The sequence below is a fragment of the Thermobia domestica genome, chromosome 9, assembly GCF_964235325.1.
Source record: "Thermobia domestica chromosome 9, izTheDome1.hap1.1, whole genome shotgun sequence".
NCBI classification, from domain to species: domain Eukaryota; kingdom Metazoa; phylum Arthropoda; class Insecta; order Zygentoma; family Lepismatidae; genus Thermobia; species Thermobia domestica.
In genome coordinates this window covers 247,310,792-247,336,285 of record NC_137462.1, presented here as the reverse complement: position 1 = coordinate 247,336,285, position 25,494 = coordinate 247,310,792, and the positions used below count along the sequence as shown (strand labels likewise).

Here is a 25,494-nt window from a genome sequence, read left to right as displayed (position 1 = left end):
TAAATTTTTGCTCTCTCCTTTGTGTCATAACAATCTTTTTCTACGTTTCCAGTCTCCTTATTTCATTAAATAATGTTAGTTACGTGTTTGCGATAGATACTAAGTGTAACAAAATTTCATTTTTGAACCATTTGCAGGATCATTCTTTGGTTCCTTTATTAAGATGGATAACAACCTGCCTTCTACCCATTTTATTTCCGGTGGAGTAAGTATCTTTTAGAAGAGGGTAAAAATTAAGAAAGAATAAAGGAATATAATCTAGCTAAAGGTGAAGCATAGACAAAACAATTGCAATTATGTCTTTATTATTCTGATTGCTTTGAAAAATTGGCTGTGTTATCATGTTCAGTGAATCCAATAAGGCATAAAGCGGAGTAGTTTCAGTGAATTCCGTGTAGATATCGTGTATCTTTTGTGGACGTTATATATAAAAGCATAGTTCTTTTTTTTCTTTCTTTCTTTTTTAATGCGGACAAAATTAGGGAGGCACTCTTTTCTGCCGCGGAGTGATTTTTAAGTACTGTATAAATATATTAAATATTCTTCTGTTTTAACTTTCAGATTGATATGAAGAAGATTGCTCACATCTCAGCAGTCGTGATGCTCCGCCGTTCTGATAAGCAAAAGGACAGAGTCGAAATATCTCCAGAACAATTGACCGATGCAACCATACAGGCAGAGAAATTAACTCAAGAGTTGGGTCAGCCAATGAGAGTGTTAGGATGGTATCATTCACATCCACATATAACAGTGTGGCCTTCCCATGTAGGTAAGAGTTAGTTAACAATTGTCAGCATCAAAAGAAAAACTATACCTGATAGATATCAACTAGATGCAAATTCAGTTCAAGTTACTCACAGAAATCATACTGGAGGCGTAGGTCTTTGTTAAAACCACAAAGCATCGACAGGCAGTACTTCCACTCTTAAGAGTATCAAGCCACTCGGGGCGAAGCGGATGTATTGGAAAAACTACAAATAAAAGATAAGGAAGTGATAGATTTTTACTTCCTTTCTTTTTGTCGTTTCGTGGAGGTGTTACCCCAAAAAGACAATAAGTGTCACGTATTTGTCGAAATATTATATTTATTTCTAATATAAACGTTTAGATATATATATATGTTACTGTATGTATTAAATATAACGTGGGTTCCTCTCACCACTGCATGGCACATGATCAAGTTGTGAATCAAAGAGGCCTCTAGACATAGAGGTTATATGTGAATATATTAAATAAACAGGCGAAGAGAGACGAAGGCGGTGATCCTGTAACTTGGAAGTTTGGCGTGAGGCTAGCAATATCATTCTGTAGGGGAGAAAAAAAATGTTCAGAAACTTCGGAACAGAACTAATAACTTGACACGACCTCGACAAAGCAAAACAGACATGAGATTTGGAAATGAATTATAACAAGTCTTAATAGAGCAGGCGCATTAAAATTTATAAGGATTGAATTAGAGAAATATGTATGTTCAGGAAGTTAGGTGGAAAAGAAATGGAGTAATGAATACCGATTATATATATATATATATATATATATATATATATATATATATATATATATATACAGGGGTTGGACAAAAAAATCTAAAAACACTTCATACAGGACACGTAAGTTTGGCCCTCCACTGTACAATACGTGTTGCGGTTGCCGATCGTTTTTTGTTTTCATGTGTCATGTGGACCTTCCTCTTCCGTCAGCAGTAACCAGTTCACCTGTGAGTGTCGTGGTGTGAAAGTGGTGCGGTAAAATGAGCGACCTGACAGACTTCCAAAGAGGCATGATTGTTGGTGCCCGTCTGGTTGGAGCTTCAGTGGCAACAGTGGCGAACATTGTAAGGGTGTCGAAAGGCACTGTGTCCAATGTCACGAGGGCATACACAATTCATGGGCAAACAACGTCTGCAGAGCACAACAATGGTCGAAAGACAATTCTGTCAGATAGAGACCGGAGGGCATTAAAACGGATTATAACAGCTAAAAAGAAGACCACTGCAATGAAAATTACGTCTGAACTCAATTCCGGCCTACAAAACCGGATTTTATCGAAAACAGTGTGACGGGAACTTCATAAAATGAAACTTCATGGCAAGGCCGCTATCGCCAAACCCCTGGTCACAGCAGTAAATGTGAAGAGGCGTATCCAGTGGTGCAAGGACCACAAGGCGTGGACTTATGAGCAGTGAAAACACGTAATGTGGTCCGATGATTTGTGGTGGACAAACACCGTGCTCGTGGGTTTTCTCGGGGTTCTCCCGTTTCCTCCTACTTTCTTCATTCCACCATTTCACTCATCTCACATCATCACCGTCTCCTTTAGCCTAACCGGCATAACCGTGGGACGTAAAACTTAAAGATTTCATTTCATTTCATTTTTGGTCCGATGAATCGACATTCACCTTGTTTCCAACAACCGGTCGTGTTTACGTACGGAGAATACCGTCGCAGGCCTATGATACAGGCTTCTGCTCCCAAGTTTAAAGCATGGGGATGGTTCTGGGCAGTGATATCGTGGTTTCCTGCAGGTCCCATCATAGCCCTGCATGGAATGATGACTGCTAAGGCGTATGAGATCATTTAGGGTGACCAGGTTCTACCCGTGGCCCAAATATTGTTCCCTGATGGTGATGGCATCTGCCAAGGTGATTTGGCACCCTTTCACGCTGCAAAAACAGTGAAATCATAGTTTTAGGAGCATGACCAGGAGCTATCACACCTCCCATGAGTCCCACAATCACCAGATCTGCACATCATTGAGCCATTGTGGTCTGAGTTAGAAAGGCGTGTTCGGGCTCATTACCCTCCACCAGTATCCCTTAAGGAACTGGAGCATGTTTTGGAGGAACAATGGTACAAAATTACACGCACCACGATTCAGGAGCTGTATACGTCCATTCCACGTAGGATCCAAGCTATTTTGGACGCAAAAGGAGGGCCCACACCATACTAGGTATGATTTTCATACTTTTGCAAATGTTTTAGTGTCATAAACTCGTTTGTGCATCATTTTGGCTGTATGCGGCTCAAGCAGTTTAATTCTCTCTTTATTTAAAAGGACTGTCACTTACTAGCAGACTACGTTTCTATGTGTGCGTTCTCTCACTCAGAGGATGCAGGCAGCTGGTTTGACCTTGGCTAGCGTTTCTCCAGCCAATCACAGCTCTGTCTGCTGTTACGTCACTCAACGCGTGAAACTCACGCGAACAGCGAGAACTAAAGAGATTTGGCGGTAGGCAACACTATTCGGCGCCAAAGGAACTCACTACTCAACAGCACGATTTTCTAGCTGCGAAATATAATTCAACAATTATGTAATTATCCATTGATATCAGAGTACTGGAAATCCATCAACATGTAATTATCAAAATAATATCCCACACTATAATATTGGGATTTGTAAGTATTTTAATAATTAAAAATTTTAAGTCTATTCACGAGTGTTGACTGTGATTTGCGTGTTGGGTCCTCAAGCCTAGTAGCCAATCATTTAGGTGCATGGTACAGAAAATACTTTTACTTACTGTATTGTTTATGGTGTTTATTATCTTTCGAAAAATATGATGCTGAATCTTTGGTGTTTTTAAAGGTTGTATTTAGAATTTTTGCTTATGTGTAGTTGGCGTCGAAAGGAGCTATTACTAATAACTTGTTTCATCGTCAACGCTCGAGCAAACATACTATCTACGACTATCTAATGTAATGTTTGCTCTATTTGGATTACCATCCTATGGAGTAAACGTTATATTAGATTTTTTTGTCCAACTCCTGTATATATATATATATATATATATATATATATATATATATATATATATATATATATATATATATATATATATATATATATATATATATATATATATGGGGAAGGAAGTAACAATCACTAACTAGGAACAGAGCTATCTAGAATAATATCAGCAATTAAACGTGTTAAATTTGTTAATGATAGATTTAGTGTTATTATTCTTAACGATCAGTGGTGGGTATTATTATTCTAAATATACATCCCAACGGAAACTAAGAACAATTTTTACGAAGAAGTAGAGCATGTATTTGACGAACTCCCGCTAAAAGTTCTATTAAGAGATTTCAATGCAAAAGTAAGAAGGGAAGACATTTTCAAACCGATTATATGGAACAAAAGTCTGCATGAAGAAAGTAATGATAATAGTCTTAGACTTGTAAACTTTGCAAAATTTAAAAATCTTATCATAAATATTACAAAATTCCTACACCACTTAGTCCATAAATATACTTCGATCTCACCAGAATGAAAAACGTATAAACAAATTGTTCACATTTTACTAGAGAGAAAACAGTCGAGCATAATTAATATGCGGTTTTTCAGAGGAGCTAACTGTGATACTAACCACTATCTACTAGTCGCGATTATAAGACAGATATTATTGTTGAAAAAAAAAAACAAACAAACAAACAAAAACAAAGAAAAAAAGAAAAGATATAATCAGCATGTGATTACAAAGAGAGTTAACTTTAAGGTAAGAAGAGAAGCGTCATATAATATTATATCGACCAGATCGAAGCGTCATATAGATTCTCTATATTAGAATGTTCGAAATGGACTGTTAAGGGTATTTGGGTTAAAATTTCAGTAAATGAGAAGATGGGGCACATGGAAATACATAGAACAAACGAGGGTTCGACCAGGAATCCTAAACAAGCAGAGAAGAGAAACAGTCAAATCTGCGTTGGCTACAAAATCCAAACGATAGAACTGCACTAAATTTCACGGAAAACTTCAAAACTTTTAGAACAAAGAAACGTGACTTTTTGAAAGCTAAGGTTATTGAACTTGAAGATAAAAGTAAAAACAAATGATTTCGAAACATGTATAAAGGCATCAACGAACTTAAGAAAGGCTATCAACCTCGCCCTTATATGTTAAGAAAGCGGACAGTACAATTCTCACACTAACATTAGATTTCTTTGACAATGCTAAACACGCACCCAAAAGATAATATTCGGAGAGAAAGTGCAATTTATATGGCAGAATCCTATATTCCAGAACCTAACCAAACAGAAATGGAAGTTGCTATAAAGAAATTAAATATAAATTCCTGGGTGTAGTTAATTTTAGTTGGAGGGATAAAATTGTAGAACGAGATTCACACACTTATTTTCTTCATATGGAACACAAGAAGGGTGACAAAACTCATTGTAGTAGTTATTAAGGCATCTCTCTTTTGTCAACATTCTATAAAATCCTCTTAAACATTTTGTTTGCAAAATTAACCCCATATATATATATGGAATTATTTGAGGTTATCACTGCGGATTTAGGCAAAATGGATTCACTTTCGATGAGATATTTAATATTCGTCATACTGGGATTACATCTCTCCGGCACATGAATTATTTATTGATTTCATAAAGGTCTGCCGCTCGGTTAGGAGGGAAACATTGTACAACATTATTGGAGAATTTGGTATAGCAAGAAAACTGATTAGATTAAGGTATGTTTAAATGAATCTCAAAGTAAAATTCCAGTAGGAAAATATTGTCCATGAGCTTTAACGTTGAAAACGGCTTAAATCAAAGAGATGCGTTGTCGCCAATATTTTATTCAATTATGTTCTGAAACAGGCCGTGAGGGAAATTAAAGATAGCAACCATGGCCTAGAGCTCAATGACACTGAGCAGATTATGACTTATGCTGATGATGTAAATCTGATAGGGGTTGATAAGAGGATAATGAAAGAAATGTAGAGATTTACTAAACGCGTGCATGGATATAGGTTTGCCAGTAAATGCAAAGAAAACCAAGTACATGGAAATTTACCGTGACTGGAATATTATAAATTATAAATACGGTTGGACATTTTCAGATATCTAGGATCAACATTAACATGCGAAAAAATCATATCTACGAAGCAATTAAACCTCGAGTGAAAGCAGAGAATTCGTATTATTATTCAGTCCAAATTATTTTGTCTTCGCGTATTCTGTCGAAGAATGAATAAAAATGATGGAAGAATTGGTGGAATGAAAAGTGGGAGGAAACGAGTACCCCGAGAAAACCCACGAATACAATGTTGTCCACCACAAACTTACTTGGCCGGGGATCGAACAGGAGACCCCACGCACCAAAGGTAAACGCTCTACCACTGAGTTACCGTGCCCCTTTGTCGAAGAATTTCAAGTTTAAAGTATATAAAACAATAATTATGCCTTTTGTGCTATATGATTACGAAACATTATCGCTTCTTTGAGGGGAGAACGCACATTGAAAGTATTTTAAGATAAAATCCTGAGATGATTGTTCAGTCTCAAAAGGGACGGGAATGCGGAATGATGGAAGCTTCATAACGAGAAACTGCATAATTTATATCTTTTACCTAACAGAGTAGGGTCATTAAGTCTAGGAGGCTCAGGTGTTCAGGTCATATAGCTATAATGGAAGCAAATAGGGACGCTTTCAAAATTAAAATCAGAAACCCGATCACGAAATGATTATTAGGAAGACCTAGGTGCAGATGGGAGGACAATATTAAGAGGATCTCGCAGAAATAGGAATAGAAACTGGATCCACTTGGCTAAGAACAGAAGTCAGTGGAGGAATTTTGTGAATATGGCATTGAGTCTTCGGGTTCCATAGGCTATGCGTTAATTAGTTATTAAATGCATTAAAGTTATTATTAACCCTTTTTATATAGTCGAGAGTAAAATCATTGCAAACGTGTAATGTAATTATTTATCAGTAGAAAAATTCTTTCCATCATTCGTGTTTGCTGTGCAACATCTGATGTTTCCAGTTATAAATTTCTGTCATTAGTTATTTTCTGCTCACTGGTGGCTTACTTTTAAATGTCAGTGGCTGTAGATAATAATCGACACTGCCACAGACCAAACTTCTGATGGAGAAAATCTCTGTGAAAATTGTGTATTTAGATATGGATTTTAATATTTCTTGTGAGTTTTTCTTGTGTACGTTTAAAGTGGAATTCCAAATGTCTCGAATATGAGAAAACCCGACAAACTTCTGAAAGTACAGAAGTAACGATGTAATTATAAAATAGTTTTAACTCATTTTGTCCCCTATATGTGAGTAAACATAATTCCTCCATATTCCAGCTGAAAATTGGTAGTCTTTATCATGAAGATAGGATGAGGTTGTTTAGGAGATTTTGGTGACAGAGCTGGACAATTATCCGATGAACTATGTTTTATAAAGTTGGCGTTTAGATATTCAATGTTACAGCTGTTGTAATTATCTATAAATTGTAGCCAACAATAGTATACATATTGTTATATATATATATCCGTGGGCAGCGTTTAATTTTGGCTTTTTGTTTTCTTTTTTAATAATTTCCTTTCAATTTTCATTAAAACAAAAAATCCAAGATTATTGTGGACACAAGGTTGTCCACTCACAACAGGAATTCTAGTACAGTCTACATAATCTGAATGACAGAGCACGGACTTAAAAAGTGATGGAATGTATGACTGTTTAAAGAGCGGACTGGGTAGTATGGCGATTAACACATTTGCACGCTAAGCCGGAGACTAGCTTTCGATTCTCAGTCCAGTTGTGTATGTATGTATTTTCACACTTTGTATGTAATATATATATGCCCAAATCAATTAGTAGGAATTTTCGACGAAAAGTTTGTAAACTGGTGATTACATTCACGCTTCTTTACCATTTGAGCAGCACATACAGAGGTGGTTAAAAAAAAAAATGTCCATTAGTAAAACTGTATTGGTACTCGACAATGCTGGCTTTAGAAGAATTCGTTCTCGGGGAATGACTTTTGACACTCGGAAATGAGAAATAGTATGCAAAAATACTGATATCTTCTATTGAGCATGAACAGAGGTATGGGCTGGAGGAAGGGTGAATTTTCTTCTTTGGCCCTGAAATCATCATTGGTACCCACCCGCACTTTTACACTCCTTGATAGAATTGTGGTAGTATTTGTTGACTTTTGTAGTATAGCTTATTTTCCAGGAAGGAAAGGAGTGAGGGAGAAGAATAGTCTTTGTCCTCTTCCCTATATTCCAAAGGCTTTCTAAAAGTTGTGATACTTACATCTTATTCTTTCGTCATTCGATTTGAAACCGCCTTCCAACAGTGAATTTCCGCCTTCCAACTCAAAGTTTCACTAGTAAGAGAACTGTTTATAAGTGTAACTGTACCACTTCCTTTTAGTCTCTAGCACAACATTTCTGGGGACTTTGATTTACAGATGAACAGTTGATGTGATGTCTGGGACATGAAATCTTCGAGATAACAACATACGAGCTAAGGAAATCTACGAGCTTCGAGTTCAAGGAAAATATTAGCATTAAAGCTAACTTTTTCTGATGATACTGCGAAATTACTTCGAGATTTGACAAATTGAGTTATAGACATTCCATTAATTGAAGTTTAACTTTGCTGTCCAATTGTGAATTTACGAACAGAATTGATACACACACACACATATATATATATATACTACCGGCAATTAGAAACAAGAGTATGTGATGATTTTTTTTTTTCTAAATACGTCATTATTTATTCAACTGAAACAATGTACAATTTCTGGGCATTATATATTACAATACATAAAGAGGAAAACAACAAAAGAAAGGTATATAATGACACAACTAACAGAAGAAAACATTAGATTGCCGTTTCATCGATATGTCCTCCATTAGCTTTGATGACAGCTTGGCACAATCTCGGCATTCTCCGGATCAGCTTTCGCAGGGTTTCTTTGGAAATACCTTTCCAGGCATCCAACAAAACTTGATACAGGTGTTTCACGTTTGTTGGTCGCGTAGTTGTCGATTTCTGAAGCAATCTATACAGTTCGTTCCAAAAAAGCTCGATCGGATTCAGGTCCGGCGATTGTGACGGCCAAATCATATTCTTTTTCTTCTTCTCTAAACTTTCCAGATATTCCTTGCAGAGTTTGGATGTATGCTTTGGGTCATTATCCTGTTGGAATGTAAATCCAGCTCCAACAAGTCGTGTGCCGCAGGGTACCACATGGTTTTGGAGTATCTACTTGTAGTCGTTTTTGTTCATTTTTCCCTCGATTTGAATTAAATCTCCAACTGAATCGCCCGCAAAACACCCCCAGACCATCACCGAACCTCCACCATGTTTGACTGTGGGTTGTACATAAGCAGGCAGCATTTTCTCTCCTTTCTTTCGACGAACGAATTGGCGACGTTTGTTTAAAAACAGTTCAAATTTGGATACGTCCGACCATAAAACCGAATTCCACTGTTCTTCAGTCCAATTGCAATGTGCTCTAGCCCACTGAAGACATTTCTTTTTGTTTTGAAGTCTGAGTAGAGGTTTCTTTACTGCTACACAACCACGAAATCCTGCGTTTAGAAGACGATTGCTGACAGTTCGAATGCTTACAGGTGTTTTTCGAGTTGCATTCAATTCTGCAGTAATTTCTGGAGCTGTTTTGCGTCTATCACGTTTACTAGTCACAATAATAAACTTATCCTCTTCTTTTGAAATCGATCGGGACCTTCCAGAACGATGTCGATCGCTAAATGTCCCCGTTTGTTGGTGGCGATGAATGGCTTCGCACATAGCATGGAGTGATACACGTAGTGTTTTTGCAGTTTCGCGCATCGTTTTCTTCTCTTTGTGAAGAATTACAATTTGGACTCTTATTTCATTAGTCAGAGTCTTTCCTCGACCCATTTTTTCCACGTTTTAGGTGCACTGCGTACTCTGAAGTGAAACCTGGAAAATGGAAAATATTTGTTCTAACAATTGAATATAAACCGTACATAAATAACTGAATATCAACAAACAAATGACGCTTTATGTTTTATTTCACGTATGAGTGCTGCCATCAATCACTAGATAGCGCTGACTCCAAAAGAAAAATACAGATAACTTTTTTGTTGCATGTATTAAATGCAGGCTTTGTACAAAATTACGATATTGTTCTTATGAAAAAAGATAGTCCTTTTCAACATGATAAATACTATTGTTTTAGGTTGTTTAAGGTTAGTAATGCTAATACTTGAATACACATTAGCATAGAATAGGAAATATATATAGAAAATACCAATGCATACACTCGTGTTCCTAAACTTTTTGCCGGTAGTGATATATATTGATACAAATTTAGCGGGGGATATCAAAACTTGATCGTCGGCGATATAGCGCTCATCTCTAGAGCTAGGGGTCCGATTTGATTATAATATTTGCTTGTCGTAACTGTGGAATACATTGAATGACTTAGAGATAAAAAAGATTTTATCTTGTAACCGGGGAGCGAATGTTTCTCCAAACTGTTTAGGTGGTCTCTTGCATCTTTTTCGATTTCTTCAACTGCACTGCTAGATCAGTAAGTAATGTGTGGATGGGTTCTTACCTTCCTGTGAAAACATATTTTTTTAAGATAAATACCGGAACATTTGTGGTGGCAAACATGCCGTGTGTGCGTGAGTTTTTCAGGGTTTTGTCTCCTCCCGCATTCTTATTCCATCAGTTCTTCTTAAAATGCCACTCATCCATCTCCTTTTGCTCACATAAAATAACCACGGGACATAAAACGAAAACTCTTATTTAGTTTCTTTTATTTTATGCCTGTGTACAGATTCTGTTGCTCTTGATAGTGTAAATTAATATTTGTTTTCCAGACGTTCGAACCCAAGCAATGTACCAAATGATGGATGAAGGATTTGTTGGTATCATATTTTCGGTGTTTTCAGAAGACAAAGGAACTAGGGTAAGTACTTATGAAAATATTCAAGTTAATACATTGATTTCTGGTGTAATTTCGCAAGTTTTTGTGATTGAGATTTTCCCTAATATTATCCACTTTCATCAGACAGGTGTCGTTATTGGAATTTGTGTACTGCCCAAAAGTATTAAAATAAATAAAATTGCATCGTGTCACGAAAAGCTCAGTGATTAACTAAGATTTTGAAAGAAACGTCGATGATTCAGATTTCCGAATATTCATTTGCGTAATTGTCTGCATAACGGTATCAAAATGCTAGTTGGATACGAATCTCAGTCGCAACATTGTTTATTGAACAACTTCTTAAAAATATATTTGTACGTCAAGGTTTAGAACGAATGCTGTTGTTATTCTTTTTCTAATAATGGTTCTCGTTTCAGGAGTGAGGCTACATGAGACGTGAACCTACAACTTAATGTGGACGGACCACATAAATTCCTACTAGAAATCGAACCCGCAGCCATCACACCAAATGCTCGTACGCTATTCAGATATGCATGAGGGAGCTTCCTTCATTATAAATATAAATTATATATATATATAAAAAAAAAAAAAAAAAAAAAAAAAGGCGGGCCATATTGTTTAGATTTTGGTAAAAGATATCTCAGTATGATGGAATTCGTGTTGACATTTACATGATACCATGAGCACAATGTTGCATTTTTTATCGTTAACTGAAGTAGTAGTTTCCAGACAATTCCAACGGACTGAAGACAAGAACGATTAGAATTGTGCTTCTTTTGCTTAGTAATGATGTTCCTTTCCTGAAAGTTTAAGTTTGTGGTTCAAAGTCAGAAAATTCGTCGAAAAATGTCAGTCGATTAGGTTTTATTATTTATTTTCTAGTAGTGAAGAGTCTGCAATCAAAAGTAGAAGACAAGACAAGGTTAACTTGCTTGTGTATAGTGCAGTTTACTAAGAATTTGAAAATTTGCGTATAAAAGAATGAATCAGTTTCTTGAAAACAAATCAAGATAACTTAGTGAAGTTGAAAAATGAAGAACTTATGTGCATTTCGTCATGAGATTGAATTGTTTCGATAGCTCTTGCAACTGTCTTTGTCAACAGAAGTGAATGTTCACAATCAAAGTGAATTTTCGCACGTTTAAATGAACTACTCATGATTTTAATATTTTAATTAGATAGTAAAGACAGATTTACTGTGTTCAAATGATTATTCTTTTCTTAACTTTTTCATATATTTTCAACATCTAGTGTAACGTTAAATCTTAAGTATCCCAGAAGGTGGTGGAAAAATGTAATCAATAAAAGGAGTGTGTTGTTTCTTTTACTTTGTATTTAAAAAAGCAACACGAAGTAAAAAGAACCGAATTGTCAAGATTATTGAATTCAGTTTTATCTAGCCTTGCACTACTTATATTAAAAATGTTTCTGTAAAAAATGAATTAAAGAACTCGTGAGCAATGTAATATTCTTGACATAGATAGTAGCAGGAACTGTCGAAACAGTTCAGAATTAACTTCTTGTGACGCAGTACTGCTTCTCATTTTAAATTTTAATATATATGCGTCGAATTTTCTCTTTAAACGAAGTGTTAGTATAGTGTTGTTTGTAAGGAATTAGTTAATCAAGTATAATATGGAAAAACAGCAAACTCAGTGAACATTAGTAGACTTATATAATTGAAAATCACTATGTTTGTAACTCTTAAAATCTCCTGAACCGCCCAACCGATCTCGATCAAATTTGTAACATGGATGAGGTTCGAGGCTGGGCTGGTTTTAGGCTATTCACTTTGATGGTAGAACTAAGGGTTGGGTTAAGGAGGAGGGGATATAAAAATAAATAAAACTTAACTCCTAAACCACTCGACCAATCTTGATCAAATTTTCAATATAGATTTGGTTCAGTCCTGGGGTCGCTTTTATGATTTAAATTTGATGGAGCAACGTAGGGGTGGAGAAGGAGAGGGAGATATATAAAAATCAATTTATATAAAACTGAAAGTGACTATTTTGTAACTTAATAACTCTTGAACTATCCTACCGATCTCAATCAAATTTTCAAGATATATGAGGGGTGGATCTGGAAACATTTTTTAAATTTCATTTTAACGGTACATCCTAGGGAAGGGGGAGGGGGACGTATAAATATAAACTAATAAAACCTAATAACTGTAGAACAACCCGACCGATCTCAATCAAATTTTCAACATACTTGAGTTTTGGGGGCAGGGATTACTTTAGGCTATTCACTTTGACTATGCAACGTAGGGGAGGAGGGGGAGAGTAATTTAAAAATGATAAAAAATGACCGATATTAGTGTTGAATCAATAGTTTTCAGCCCTGATAGTTGGGGAGGAGGAGGGTACAACGTAGGGGAGGGGGATAAACATTTAAAAACGATCGAAAATGACTAATATTAATGCCGAATCCATTGTTTTAGGAGTAGCTGAGATTAACAGTGACAATTCTGATGCCGTGTGCTGCAGTACGGAGGAGGGGGAGGGGGGCTATATATAATAATTATCGAAAATGACTAATATTAGTGTCTGATCCATAGTTTAGATCCGAACAGTGACATTTCGGATCCAGTTTAAATCCAAAATCAGCCCTGCCACTTGGGGGAGGGGGAGAATATATATATATATATATATATATATATATATATATATATATATATATATATATATATATATATATATATATATATATATATGATCGAAAATGGCCACTATCAGTGTCGAATTTATAGTTTACTGGGTTCCTTAGATGAACAGTAATACTTTCGATTCCGTTGAAATCCAAACGCGCAACTTGGGAGAGGGGGAGGAATTCATTTTCAGCCCCGACATTTGGGGGATGAGGAGGGGTGACATACATTAAAATGATCGAAAACGATCAATATCAGTGTTGAATCCATAATTTTCAGGGTCACTAAGATGAACATTGATACTTACAATGCAGCATAGATCCAAATTCAGCCATACAACTTGGGGGATTGGGGAAGGGGGGCATCATACTTCAGCATAAAATGTAAATTATTATTAATCTACAACATCGTCTTATATGATCTTCGGAACATGGTGACAAGCTTCATGGTTCGTATTATAAGATATAAAAAGGTAAGAAAAATGGCAATAAAATACATGAGATACAAAAATGTGCATTATTTATTTCAACCCAGTGAAGCGGTTAATATATGCTAGTAAAAAAATAAAAGAAACCGATAGATTTTTAAAAATTTTACTTAGTTCCATTATTAGATATCGGTTAGCACTATGAATTTCCTATTAAGTGAACTAAAATAATGAAGAATTTAAAAAAGATTCCGAATTTAAAAAAGACTAATGAAAAATATTCATGAAAATATAGAAATATGTATGGTCAAAACAGGATGTAGTCGTGCGAGGATGTTGACGAGGATACCTGCGAAAGAGGTGAAAAAAGAAAAAAAAATGATATAGTTTTAAATGAAATTCGGTTACTTTTTCTTAAACGATTGTAAATTTTTTTGATGACATATATATATTACATGTCATCATAGGTATTCTGCCATTTATTGGCAAGTCACTTGCTTCAACTGAAAAGCTTTTATGCTCCACGGTCTTTCTCATATATTGTATTGTTAATATCGAACTTCGTCATTGTTATGTGGTGACGTTTAGCGCTGGAGGTCCAAGTTCGGTTTCCGGTAGGAGCTCATACTTTGATTCCAGTTAAGGTGTACATAATAGATCCACGTCTTCTATAGTCTCGGCGCTGAAAGGGACGTTGCATTGTAAGACCAGCGAACTAACGTGTTTAGTTCACTATCACACTGCATTGCATGAATTACGTGTAATGAAACCGAATAAGGGAAAGCCAAGGAAAGTGGATGTTGAACTCCATGTTCGGTGCTTACTACTTCTTAGGGCACTTGTATAATAATAATAATAATAATAATAATAATAATAATAATAATAATAATAATAATAATAATAATGGTAAAAAGAGCAATAGTAGTGCTGTTTTTAATACTTCCGATTCTCATGATTTCAAATACAAATAATAATAATAATAATAATAATAATAATAGTTCATTTTTTTCTTAATTTTAATATTTGGTCGGTTATTATTAAATGAATTTCTCCATTGTAATAATTGGTATATTTCTCTGAAAAATCGAATTATCTAATGCTTGTTACTGAATTATTAGTCATTATTCTTAAATTTCACAGATCATTTAACGTTAAGTTGGACTTCTTGAAAAATTTTGAAAAGTGTTTAAGTGCATATTCCTCTTCCTTAGCTTACAATTAAAACTACATTTACAGGAGCAGCAGGTTCAAGTGACTTGTTTCCAGTCCATCAATCACAGTCCAGAAGGAGAACCACCGCAGTATATTCGATATGAAGTTCAGTTGCACATTCAGCCTTCACCATGTTTATCTCGGCCTTGTCTTCAGGTATTTATTTTCATATTATAACATACATATAAAAGTTTTCGTATTTATAACAGCTTAAAAGAAACTTTGATTACACTTTTTTTATTTATTTATTTACTGATATAAACTGTACGAGAACAGTTGAGCACTGCAAAGTAATATATAGATGAAGCATAATAATGAGAATAGTAGTCATATTTTCAAATTTAGAATTGCAATCCAACAATTGTTACTTGTTATAACTTTTGTGTTGGATGTGTTTATTCGAGCCTTTTAATGGATCAAGATTTGAAGATATACTGTTCATTACTTCTTCCACATCTTATATTTCAGCAAATGTCAGTGACGTTAAATTCGTTTGAATACAGGGTTCCTACTAGTCAGGGAAGTCAGGGAAAAAGACTGGAAATCAGGAAAAGTTTATAAAATATATTTTTTCTAACATTGATTCTACACCAATTTCAGCTTAGCTAACCATTATAATACCTTTTTACGGAAGGAAAGTGGAATGTACGTACAAGCAATTGATTACTATTTGTCTCTATAGAATAAATGTTCTCATATATAAATATTAACCGTTATTTGCTCCTTATTTATATGGCATCATCATCCGACACCTGTTATGAAAGTCAGGGTATTTCCTGTCAAAGATCAGGGAAAGTCAGGGAATAAGATTTCTCTAGATCAGTAGGAACCCTACAATAAGTTGGTTAGTAAGAAAGGATTTCTGTGGTCTAATAGCTGGCGTTGGCTTTCGGACTGCATGGTATGTTGATTCAAACCCAGTTCAGACAACCCCTACATTAAACCTCAAGTACGGGAGCACGGTACTTCTCTGGCAAAGCTCTCACTTCTGTTACGAAAAGACCCTGATTCCATTCCCAGTCATACAAGTTCGTGGTGGACAAAACTGGGGGTCTCAGGAGGCGTTTACCGGGACATGTAAAAGTAGTAGAAGATGACCGATATTAGTGTCAAATCCATAGTTTTCGCGGTCGCTGGGATCAATGGTGACACTTCTATTAGTGATGTTTTACAAATTCAGCCACCACTGTATGCGGGCCGGGGTCACCCCGGGAATTGGGTATAAGGATTCCGAGACACGTAAAAATAATCGAAAATGACTATATTAATGTCAAATCTATAGTTTTCGGGGTCGCTGAGCTCAATGGTGAAACTCAAAATCTCGTTTACTTTCACATTTAGCCCCCATCAGCTAAGGAAAGGGGACCATAATAAAGGGGGTCACCGAGGCATGTAAAAATAATCCACAATGAGCGATATTAGTGTCAAATCCATAGTTTTTGCTTTCGCTTTCACTGAGATCAATGGTGATACTTTCATTGGCGATGACTCAAATTCAGCCACCATTGTATGCGGGGGATGGAGGGGGGTGAGTTACTGATACATGTTAAAATAACCGAAAATGACCAAGTGTCATTAATCATCCCTTCTTAAGCCCAAAGGACATAAACGTTGAAATGAAACCAGAAATTTCATTACACTTCAAAACCACTTCGGATTTGACTTCAGTAGAGCTCCTGTCATTCATAAGGTCAGTGTTGCATAGAACGTAAAGCAAACCTTGTGTAGGAAACACGATTTTGGTTTCCAATGCAAGTTCATATGCTGAAGATTCTACGTCTTTTATAGTCTTTGTTCTAAAAGGAATGTTGAACTTCAAATAAAGAAACGTTAACAGACAAAATATGTTGTATTTATTTTCTATTAATTGTAAAAAAATACATCCAATATGGCAATATCATAATTGTACACTGGATAAATAAATATACATGTATATAAACAAATTCACAAAAGAATATGTGTAAAACATTACGAGAAACACAGTGTACAGATGAAGAATCATTCCTCCATGAACAGTGATATGGGAATTCCATAAGATGCTTCGTCCCTGTAGAGCTCAGTGGTAGAGCGTTCACCTCTGGTGCTTGGGGTCCCGGGTTCGATCCCAGCCCCCGCCAAGTGAACTTTGTGGTGGACAAACAACGTGCTCGTGGGTTTTCTCGGGGTTCTCCCGTCTCCTCCCACTTTCTTCATTCCACCATTTCACTCATCTCTCATCATCGCCGTCTCCTTTAGCCTAACCGGCATAACCGTGGGACGTAAAACTTAAAAATTTCATTTCATTTTCAAATTCAGCCACCATTGTGTGGGGGACGGGGGTCTCAGAGGAGCATTTACCGGGACCTGCCTGTGGACCAGACAAGTTGACTGAGAGTCACCAAACTTTGGTAACGGATACGTTGGTTCAGGCCCCAGACCAAGGCGAAGCGTTTTTGTCCAAATTCGAACTGAGGGGTCTCAGGGGGCGTTTACCGGGACATGTAAAAGTAGTAGAAGATGACCGATATTAGTGTCAAATTCATAGTTTTCGCGGTCGCTGAGAGCAATGGTGAAACTGCGATCACATTAACTTCCAAATTCACCCTATTTGGCCGCAGGACGGGGTTCACCCGTGGGGGGGGGGGGAGGATATCGAGATGTATAAAGTAATCCAAAATGACAGATATGAGTGTCAAATCCATAGTTTTCGCGGTCGCTAGGATCAATGGTGACACTTCCATTAGCGATGTTTAACAAATTCAGCCATCACTGAATGCGGGCCGGGATCACAGGGGGAGGGGCGGAGGATTCCGAGACATGTAAAAATAATCGAAAATGACTGATATTAATGTCAAATCCATAGTTTTCGGGGTTGCTGAGCTCAATGGTGAAACTCAAAATCGCGTTTACTTTTACATTTAGCCCCCATCAGCTAAGGAACGGGGTCATAATAAAGGGGGTCACCGAGACATGTAAAAATAATCCACAATGAGCGATATTAGTGTCAAATCCATAGTTTTTGCTTTCTCTTTCCCTGAGATCAATGATGATACTTTCATTAGAGATGACTTTCAAATTTAGCCACCATTGTATGCAGGCCGGCGGTCACCTGTGGGAGGGGGGGAGTTACTGATACATGTTAAAATAATCAAAAATGACCGATATTAGTGTCAAATCCATAGTTTACGAGATCACTGAGCTCAATGGTGAAACTCAAGATCGCGTGTACTTTCAAATTTAGCTTTCTCAGCTAAGGAACGGGGGCCATAGAGGGGTCATCGAGACGTGTAAAAATAATCCAAAGTGACCGACATTAGTGTCAAATCCATAGTTTTCGCTGTCCCTGAGATGAATGGTCATACTTTCACAGGCGTTGACTTCCAAATACAGCCCCCATCGGCTAGTCCTCAGAGGCGTTGTTTTCTCAAAATTGGAACCAAGGGGTCATAGGGGGCGTTTACCGGGATATGTAAAAGTAGTAGGAAATGACAGATATTATTGCCATATCCATAGTTTTCGAGATATCGACTGGGAGCCGGTGGCGATTTTTTCACAATTCATACCAGGGGGGTCTCCGGGGGCGTTTACCGGAACATGTAAAAGTAGTAGAAAATGACCAATATTTGGGTCGAATCCATATTTATCGGGTTCGCTCAGATGTATAGTGAAACCCCCGATAGTGTTTACGTTCAAATTCAGCCCCCATCGGCCATCCCGATGAAAACACATCTACTTTGTTGAATATATAGGGTGCCCGGGAAATAAGGACGAATTTGAATTTCGCACCATTTTGTCATATGACGGGTGGCAGCCGTGGTTTTACAATGTTTGTTATCCTCTATGCTTCCGATTAGTAGACTGTGTGGTGAGCATTGTTGGTTGGTGTTTATTTAGGCATGGAGCGTTTGACAACAAAGCAACGCATCCAAGTGATTAAAAGTTATTACAAAAACAAGGAAAGTCCCACGGCAACCGTTCGAGATTTGCGTGTGACACTTGGACGCAATGTTGCTCCTACTGAATCATCAGTTCGGAAGTTGGTCCTGAAGTTTGAGACCACAGCAAACTGGAAGATCGCGTTCTGTTCGAACAGAAGAAAATATTGCTGTCGTGCGTGACAGTGTGACCGTAAGCTCCATGAAATCAGTTCGCCGACGAGCTCAACAATTGAATTTATCACCAAGTTCACTGCATGAAATCCTGTCGAAAGATCTGAGAATGCATGCATACAAGATTCAACTTACACAAGAGTTGAAGCCTACAGATCATGGAAAGAGACATCGATTTGCTCAATGGGTATTGGCTCAACAAGCGGAGAACGAGAACTTCACGACAAGAATAATTTTCTCAGATGAGGCACACTTCCATCTCCGTGGGTACGTCAATAAGCAGAACTGCAGAATTTGGGGTACAGAAAATCCGCAAGTGACTGTGGAAGAACAGATGCATCCTCAACGCACGAGTGTGTGGTGTGGGTTCTGGACAGGAGGAGTGATTGGCCCGTACTTTTTTGAAGACGATGAGGGAGCTGGCGTCACTGTGAATGGCGACCGTTACAGACACATGCTTTCATATTGGTTTTTCCCAGTTTTGGATGAAATGGAAATTGAAAATGACGATTTTTGGTTTCAGCAAGATGGTGCGACCTGTCACACATCCCGTGAAACAGTTGGTCTGCTGAATGAAAAGTTTCCTCAAAAAATTATCTCTTTGCGAGGAAATCAGGAATAGCCTGCCAGATCATGCGATCTTACCCCTTGTGATTTTTTTAAGGGGGGGGGGGGGGGTATTTGTGAAATCTAAAGTGTAAGTGAACAAACCACAGACAATACAACAACTGAAGGATGAAATTAAGAGGGTTATTAACGGCATCACACCAGATGTTTGTGAACGCGTCATCGCAAATTTCAATGAACGCATTGCTCATTGCCGTGCAGCCTTGGGTGGTCATATGCCGGATACAATTTTTCATACATAAATGTGAGAAGTTACTCAATGTGTTTATAATTTTTTTCTTTTTTTTCTTTCTTTTTTTTTTTTTTTACAATATATTTTATATTAGTTTTATAGCACTTTAATATTCGTCCGTATTTCCCGGACACCCTCTACATTCACACAAAATAAATCCAATTTTAGAAATGCTTCTTAATTTTTCTTTCATTGTTCAGTTTGTTTACATGGATATTTTATCTGATCCGTGCGAAGGACGGACATAATAGCTAGTTAGAAATAAAATAGATAAACGGAAGTTCCTTTTGTTCTATCGTCTACTGTATTAATTTCATATGTAAAAATATTAACCATCAATATATGTACATTTGCAGGCCATAGTACAATTACCAGAAATCCTGTTTCAAGAGGAGCAAGATAGCTACAACATGACAACCCACTTACCAGATCTTAACATTCTAGCCCAGCTTCATAATAGTGCAGGTAAGTCCAAAGTAAAATTAAAACATTTAAGCCCTTTCACTCAAAAGTAAAATTCAACATCACAAATAAAGACAGTCTTCTACTCGTCCAACTTTTCATACAAGCCCACAATTAAAGGACTAATGATTATTCTACCTTCGCACGGTCAAGATACCGCGGCCGTTTAAAACTTCACTGGACAGGCCAGACTTTATATATTAACAAAAGGACATGTTTTTGATAAACAGGCGGAGGAAATATTTGCCGAATTCCTTTATTTAACGTTACATAATATACTAATAACACAACTATAAAATATCTTAAATAATTCAAGACAAAAGTACAATAATAAATACAAGTAAAATATAATAAATTTTATTTAATTACTAGTAGAATTTAGTGGCATTGCGTTTATTTTGTTACACAAGATATCAGTAATATTTCAAACCATATTCTCTTTTTGTATTTTTATACTTGTATGAAAAACATAAGTATAATGTTCTACAAGCTAGGTGTAAGTAGAAAGCTATACTTAAAAAAGGCTTTTCGTGTGATTGTTGAGTCGCCATAAAAGTCAGTACGTTTCTATATTTAGCGTTTCCAAAACGACGTTACGACATTCTTGATTCAAGGAATCGCGAGTATAGATTTCGTATCAGCGCAGTGCGATGTGATTGAGATTCCAAAGTGATTTATACATATCGTATTTCATTTGTCACTAAGAATGAACTCTTTCACTGTGTTTATATCTATATATAAACACACACACACAGTGTGTGTATATACGAGGGCTATCCAGAAAGTAGATTACGTTTTGGAATAAAAAATCAACAAAGTATAGGAAACAAATTTTATTATATACAGATGAAAGCCACACACAAATACTACTTTTCGACATAGTCACCATTCAAATTAAGGCATTTATCGTAGCGATGTACGAGCTTGGAAATTCCTTCGTCGAAAAATTCGGCCGCCTGCGACTTCAACCACTTCGTTACCTCTTCTTGCAGCTGTTCGTCGTCATCAAAACGCTGCATAGCCAGCCACTTCTTCATTGCTGGGAATAGGTGGAAGTCGCTCGGTGCCAGGTCGGGACTGTACGGCGGATGAGGAAACAACTCCCACTGAAAAGATTCAAGAACTTCACGCGTGACATTTGCCGTGTGGGGCCGGGCGTTGTCGTGAATCAACAAGATCTTAGAGCTCAACATTCCTCTGCGCTTGTTTTGAATTGCTCTTCTGAGGTTTTGCAGAGTTTGGCAATACCTTTGAGCGTTTATTGTAGTGCCTCTTTCCAGGAAGTCCACCAAAATCACACCTTTTCTGTCCCAAAAAACAGTCGCCATCATCTTCCTTGCCGACATTGTTTGCATGCATTTCTTGGGTTTTTGGGGAGAACCTGTGTGCCCCCACTGCATTGATTGCAATTTCGTTTCACAGTTCACGTGTTTCACCCATGTTTCGTCACCAGTAACGATGCGATCGAGTAAAGAGTCACCATCCTTATTGTAGGCGTCCAAAAAGTGCAACGCTGCAGCCATTCGCTGATTTTTGTGGTCCTCTGTCAAGATTTTTGGAATCCATCTTGCACAAAACTTGTGGTAACCAAGCTTTTCGCTGATGATTTCGTGCAACAAACTTCGCGAAATTTGTGGAAAACTCAAAGAAAGTTCCGTTATTGTGAACTTTCGATTTTCACGGACTTTAACATCGACTTTTTCGACAAGTTCGGCAGTCACTTTGCTGGGTCTCCCACTTCGATCTTCGTCGTGAACATTGGTTCGGCCATTTTTAAATCTTATGACCCACTGTCGCACTCCACCTTCAGTGATAATGTTGTCCCCATACACTTCACACAGCTGCCGATAGATTTCTATCGGTTTACAGTTTTTTGCTGTCAGAAACCTTATTACTGCACGCACCTCGCAGCTCGCGGGATTTTCAATTAACGCAGACATTTCAAACCGTCACAGTATCTTAACGGAGCACAGCACGAACCTCTCACTAGCACGGCTAGATGCCGACTGAGCTGCGCAACGCTCTGACCCCAAGATGGCCGCGCTAGCCCCGCCCCTAGCGGACACAGACGAAAACGTAATCTACTTTCTGGATAGCCCTCGTATATAAATATCCGACGATATGCCTACGACCCCTTCTGTACGTTTTCGGCCGGAAGTTATAAGGAGAACGCTGCTTCACTCTACTCGAACCCTAATACTATGCGCGTCATTAGCAAAGCAGTGACACAGAACAATCACCCAACGCATACAAGTTTGGCCATACGACATAGTATTTTGAAAGCTACAGTTTCCAACATTATCCGCAAGGAGGTCGCATTGGAAGGGCTTCACAAATCACACGAACACCAGAAAACTGTTATGAAACCTCGCGGGGAATAAGTGGAAACTGTATCCTGGATGAATAGTGACTCTCACCTATGAGACCAACAGCGCTCAATCCATTTTCTACCGACCACAATAGCCATTCTGACTATGCTGCAGTGCAGGATAAAAAATTCTCAGTAATGTCTAGTGGTAGCGGGATATTGTAGTCCTGGAACACTGCTACCATCGAAGTGCCTTTGTCAAAGTCACTGCAGCCTACTTCTAGGAGGACGTTATGGACCCTCTGTATGGCATGTATCCTCCACCTGTACAATAATGAGACAGCGCAGGTTACTTCCACGAAACCGTTACGGCCCTCTGTACGGCACACGAATCCTCCACCTATAGAGTAACGAGACCACAAATATATAGATCCACATTCACAAGGTCTCCAGCCATACCACTTCGATTATCCCAGGTGCTCTATGCAAGGAAGTCAGAAAAGACGGGAGTTTGATTAATCCCATTTTAATACGTTCCTATGGAATCCCCAGACACCTTACCAAAGAACTACTGTGGAATTGTGCTTCTCAAATAAGCATTTTCTCAACGCCGTGCCTGTACCTTGCTGGGTCTTCAGAAAGTTGTTAAAGCGGTAATAGCTAGACGTTCATCTAATTCTACGCAGGAGTTTACTATAGCGGAAACACGTTGCCGGCCGATCGGTAGGGCTCAAGGCTTTGGCCATCACATTGAACATAATTGGTGGTGGAGAAAAGGCAAGTGGTTCGAGGTGAACTCGTTTTATTGTGGGTAGCCTTCTGTTAAAGCCTGCCTGTCGTACAAAACATCCTAAAGGGATGTCATAAGCTTCAGCAACAATGCTCTATCGTCGTTGTCTGCTGGGTGCCGTGTCGACATTCAGGGAAACAAACATCCAACACAACAGCCAAGAACGCCGCATTCGCAGGAGTTGAATTCTTTCCCATGCTTCGATCTTAGTAGCCATTTCTTGTATCGAATACACTCTCACTGGCAGGCCGATTAGAATAGGGCCAATGAAAATAAGCTTTATTGTATTGAACGTACTTCGTTGTAGTAGCCCTACGAATCAAAAGCCTTCCATTTTACCAGTGTAAATTATAACAATATTTAGCTACTTTGTTATTGAGTTGCTAGCACATTATGCTAACTGTGATATGTAGGTACAGAACGGTGTGAGGCATAAACAAGAGTGTTTCTCGTAAAGATTAATTAGCAACCGAATAATTTCACATCTAGAATACTTTATGACTTTGTTTTGTTTCGTTTATACTTGCTGTTCACTTATAACACGAGAGAGGGGGCTCAAGTGTAAAGACCTTGCTCTTTTCTTAAAAAAATATCATATCATCTAAACAGAACATAAGAGATAATTTGTGCGCAATCTTAATGCGATTTTGTGAAAATGGACTATAGGATCAGATCGCATGCGAGCATTTCAGCAGAAATTGCTGAATGTAAAGCTTCTTAGGTAAACTAGGATTTCCTAGATTTTGATCAGCGCCAAGGGTCTTTTATGAAGAAAATATTTTGATTCCATCTTTATTATAATGTTTTTTTCTGATATTCTTCAGTTGCTTTCCTTGGTAGTCGAAAGGTCGGGGATATTTACTATAAAACATAAATTATGTTTCCTTAGTCAGTACTTCATGGATATTCCTGTGCATGTCATGACTAATATGTAACTACTGTACAGTCCATTTCTCTTATATTTCAGTTTTTACGAAGTCTCTGTGTCATATTACTGAAGTAGTGAGTGGACCATTGGTGAAAGCATTGGAACAAAGACAATTGTGTAACATCAAACGGTGCGAAGAACTGATGGAAGAAAAGAGACAGTTGTTAGAAAAACTGCAAAGTACAGCAGCGTAGTGTATTTTGTCTTGTCTAATTCACATTTGTTGCCAGGTTTGTGCTTTTTTGTATATCTTTTCATTGCACTTTTGAAAGAGAATTTTTTTTCTGGTCTAATTGATTGAAAAAGAAACCAATGAAATGTTAAAAAGGGAGGAGTTCTTTGTACCGTCAGAAAGAAAGGAATTTCTCTGCTTGCGACAATGAGTGTGTGCCTTTTAAGCAACTTGGCCGTCAATAAAGCATCGGCTGAGATCATACAAATTAGGTAAAAAACAAAGTGATTTTCCGGATAAAGTGAAACCATTGATAAAAAGAAGATAAAAAGAGACATGATAGTGTCTTTTCAATGCGTAAAATACATTTAAGAAATAATGAAACAATCTAAGGTATTGTCAAACAAATTACAGATTAGATGTAAACTCAATACATTGGAATTAGTGTATTTTGTTTACATACATCTATATGCGTTATATGTTCATTTTTTCCTGTAACTTAGAATAAACCAAAGAGAAAAATCGTTGCATAAGTATTTGGATTTTTATTTTATTTTCTTTTTAAATAAAAAGAATATTTTTTAAGAACTTCTAAATTAATTTTGTATACTTTGTATGAAATATATGTATATGATAAAGATTGTATGTTGTTTTGATCTGGAAAACTGAAAATAAAAAATATAGGTAGTACAGTTGCTATACAGTTGTAATATATATCTTTCTTTAAAAATCAGTGAATTGTTACCTATAGATATGATCATATGAAACAAAAAAGCGTTATTCTTATCCTAATAAACATACACTAGTAAGGAAGAAAAATATCGATATTTCTTTTGCTTATTTGTCTGTAGTAACTTTATCTTCTACGTAATGATTCTCGTATGAACTTCAAGCTGGAAAAATAATAA

At 37.1% G+C, this 25,494-nt stretch overlaps 1 protein-coding gene across 3 annotated transcripts in view; it reads left to right on the top strand.

Moving 5' to 3' along the window:
* The window catches only part of LOC145660663 (lys-63-specific deubiquitinase BRCC36-like), a 39,877-nt gene extending 15,007 nt beyond the window's left edge, over window positions 1–24,870 (top strand). For all 3 annotated transcript variants that reach the window (XM_081725982.1, XM_081725981.1, XM_081725980.1), the window contains 5 exons: window positions 562–769; window positions 10,623–10,711; window positions 15,004–15,135; window positions 20,283–20,391; window positions 24,454–24,870. In XM_081725982.1, the coding sequence (XP_081582108.1) occupies window positions 568–769; window positions 10,623–10,711; window positions 15,004–15,135; window positions 20,283–20,391; window positions 24,454–24,608 (687 nt within the window). In that variant the 5' untranslated portion in view covers window positions 562–567 and the 3' untranslated portion in view covers window positions 24,609–24,870. The remainder of the gene's footprint in view (window positions 1–561; window positions 770–10,622; window positions 10,712–15,003; window positions 15,136–20,282; window positions 20,392–24,453) is intronic.
* The last annotated feature ends 624 nt before the right edge of the window (window positions 24,871–25,494 follow it).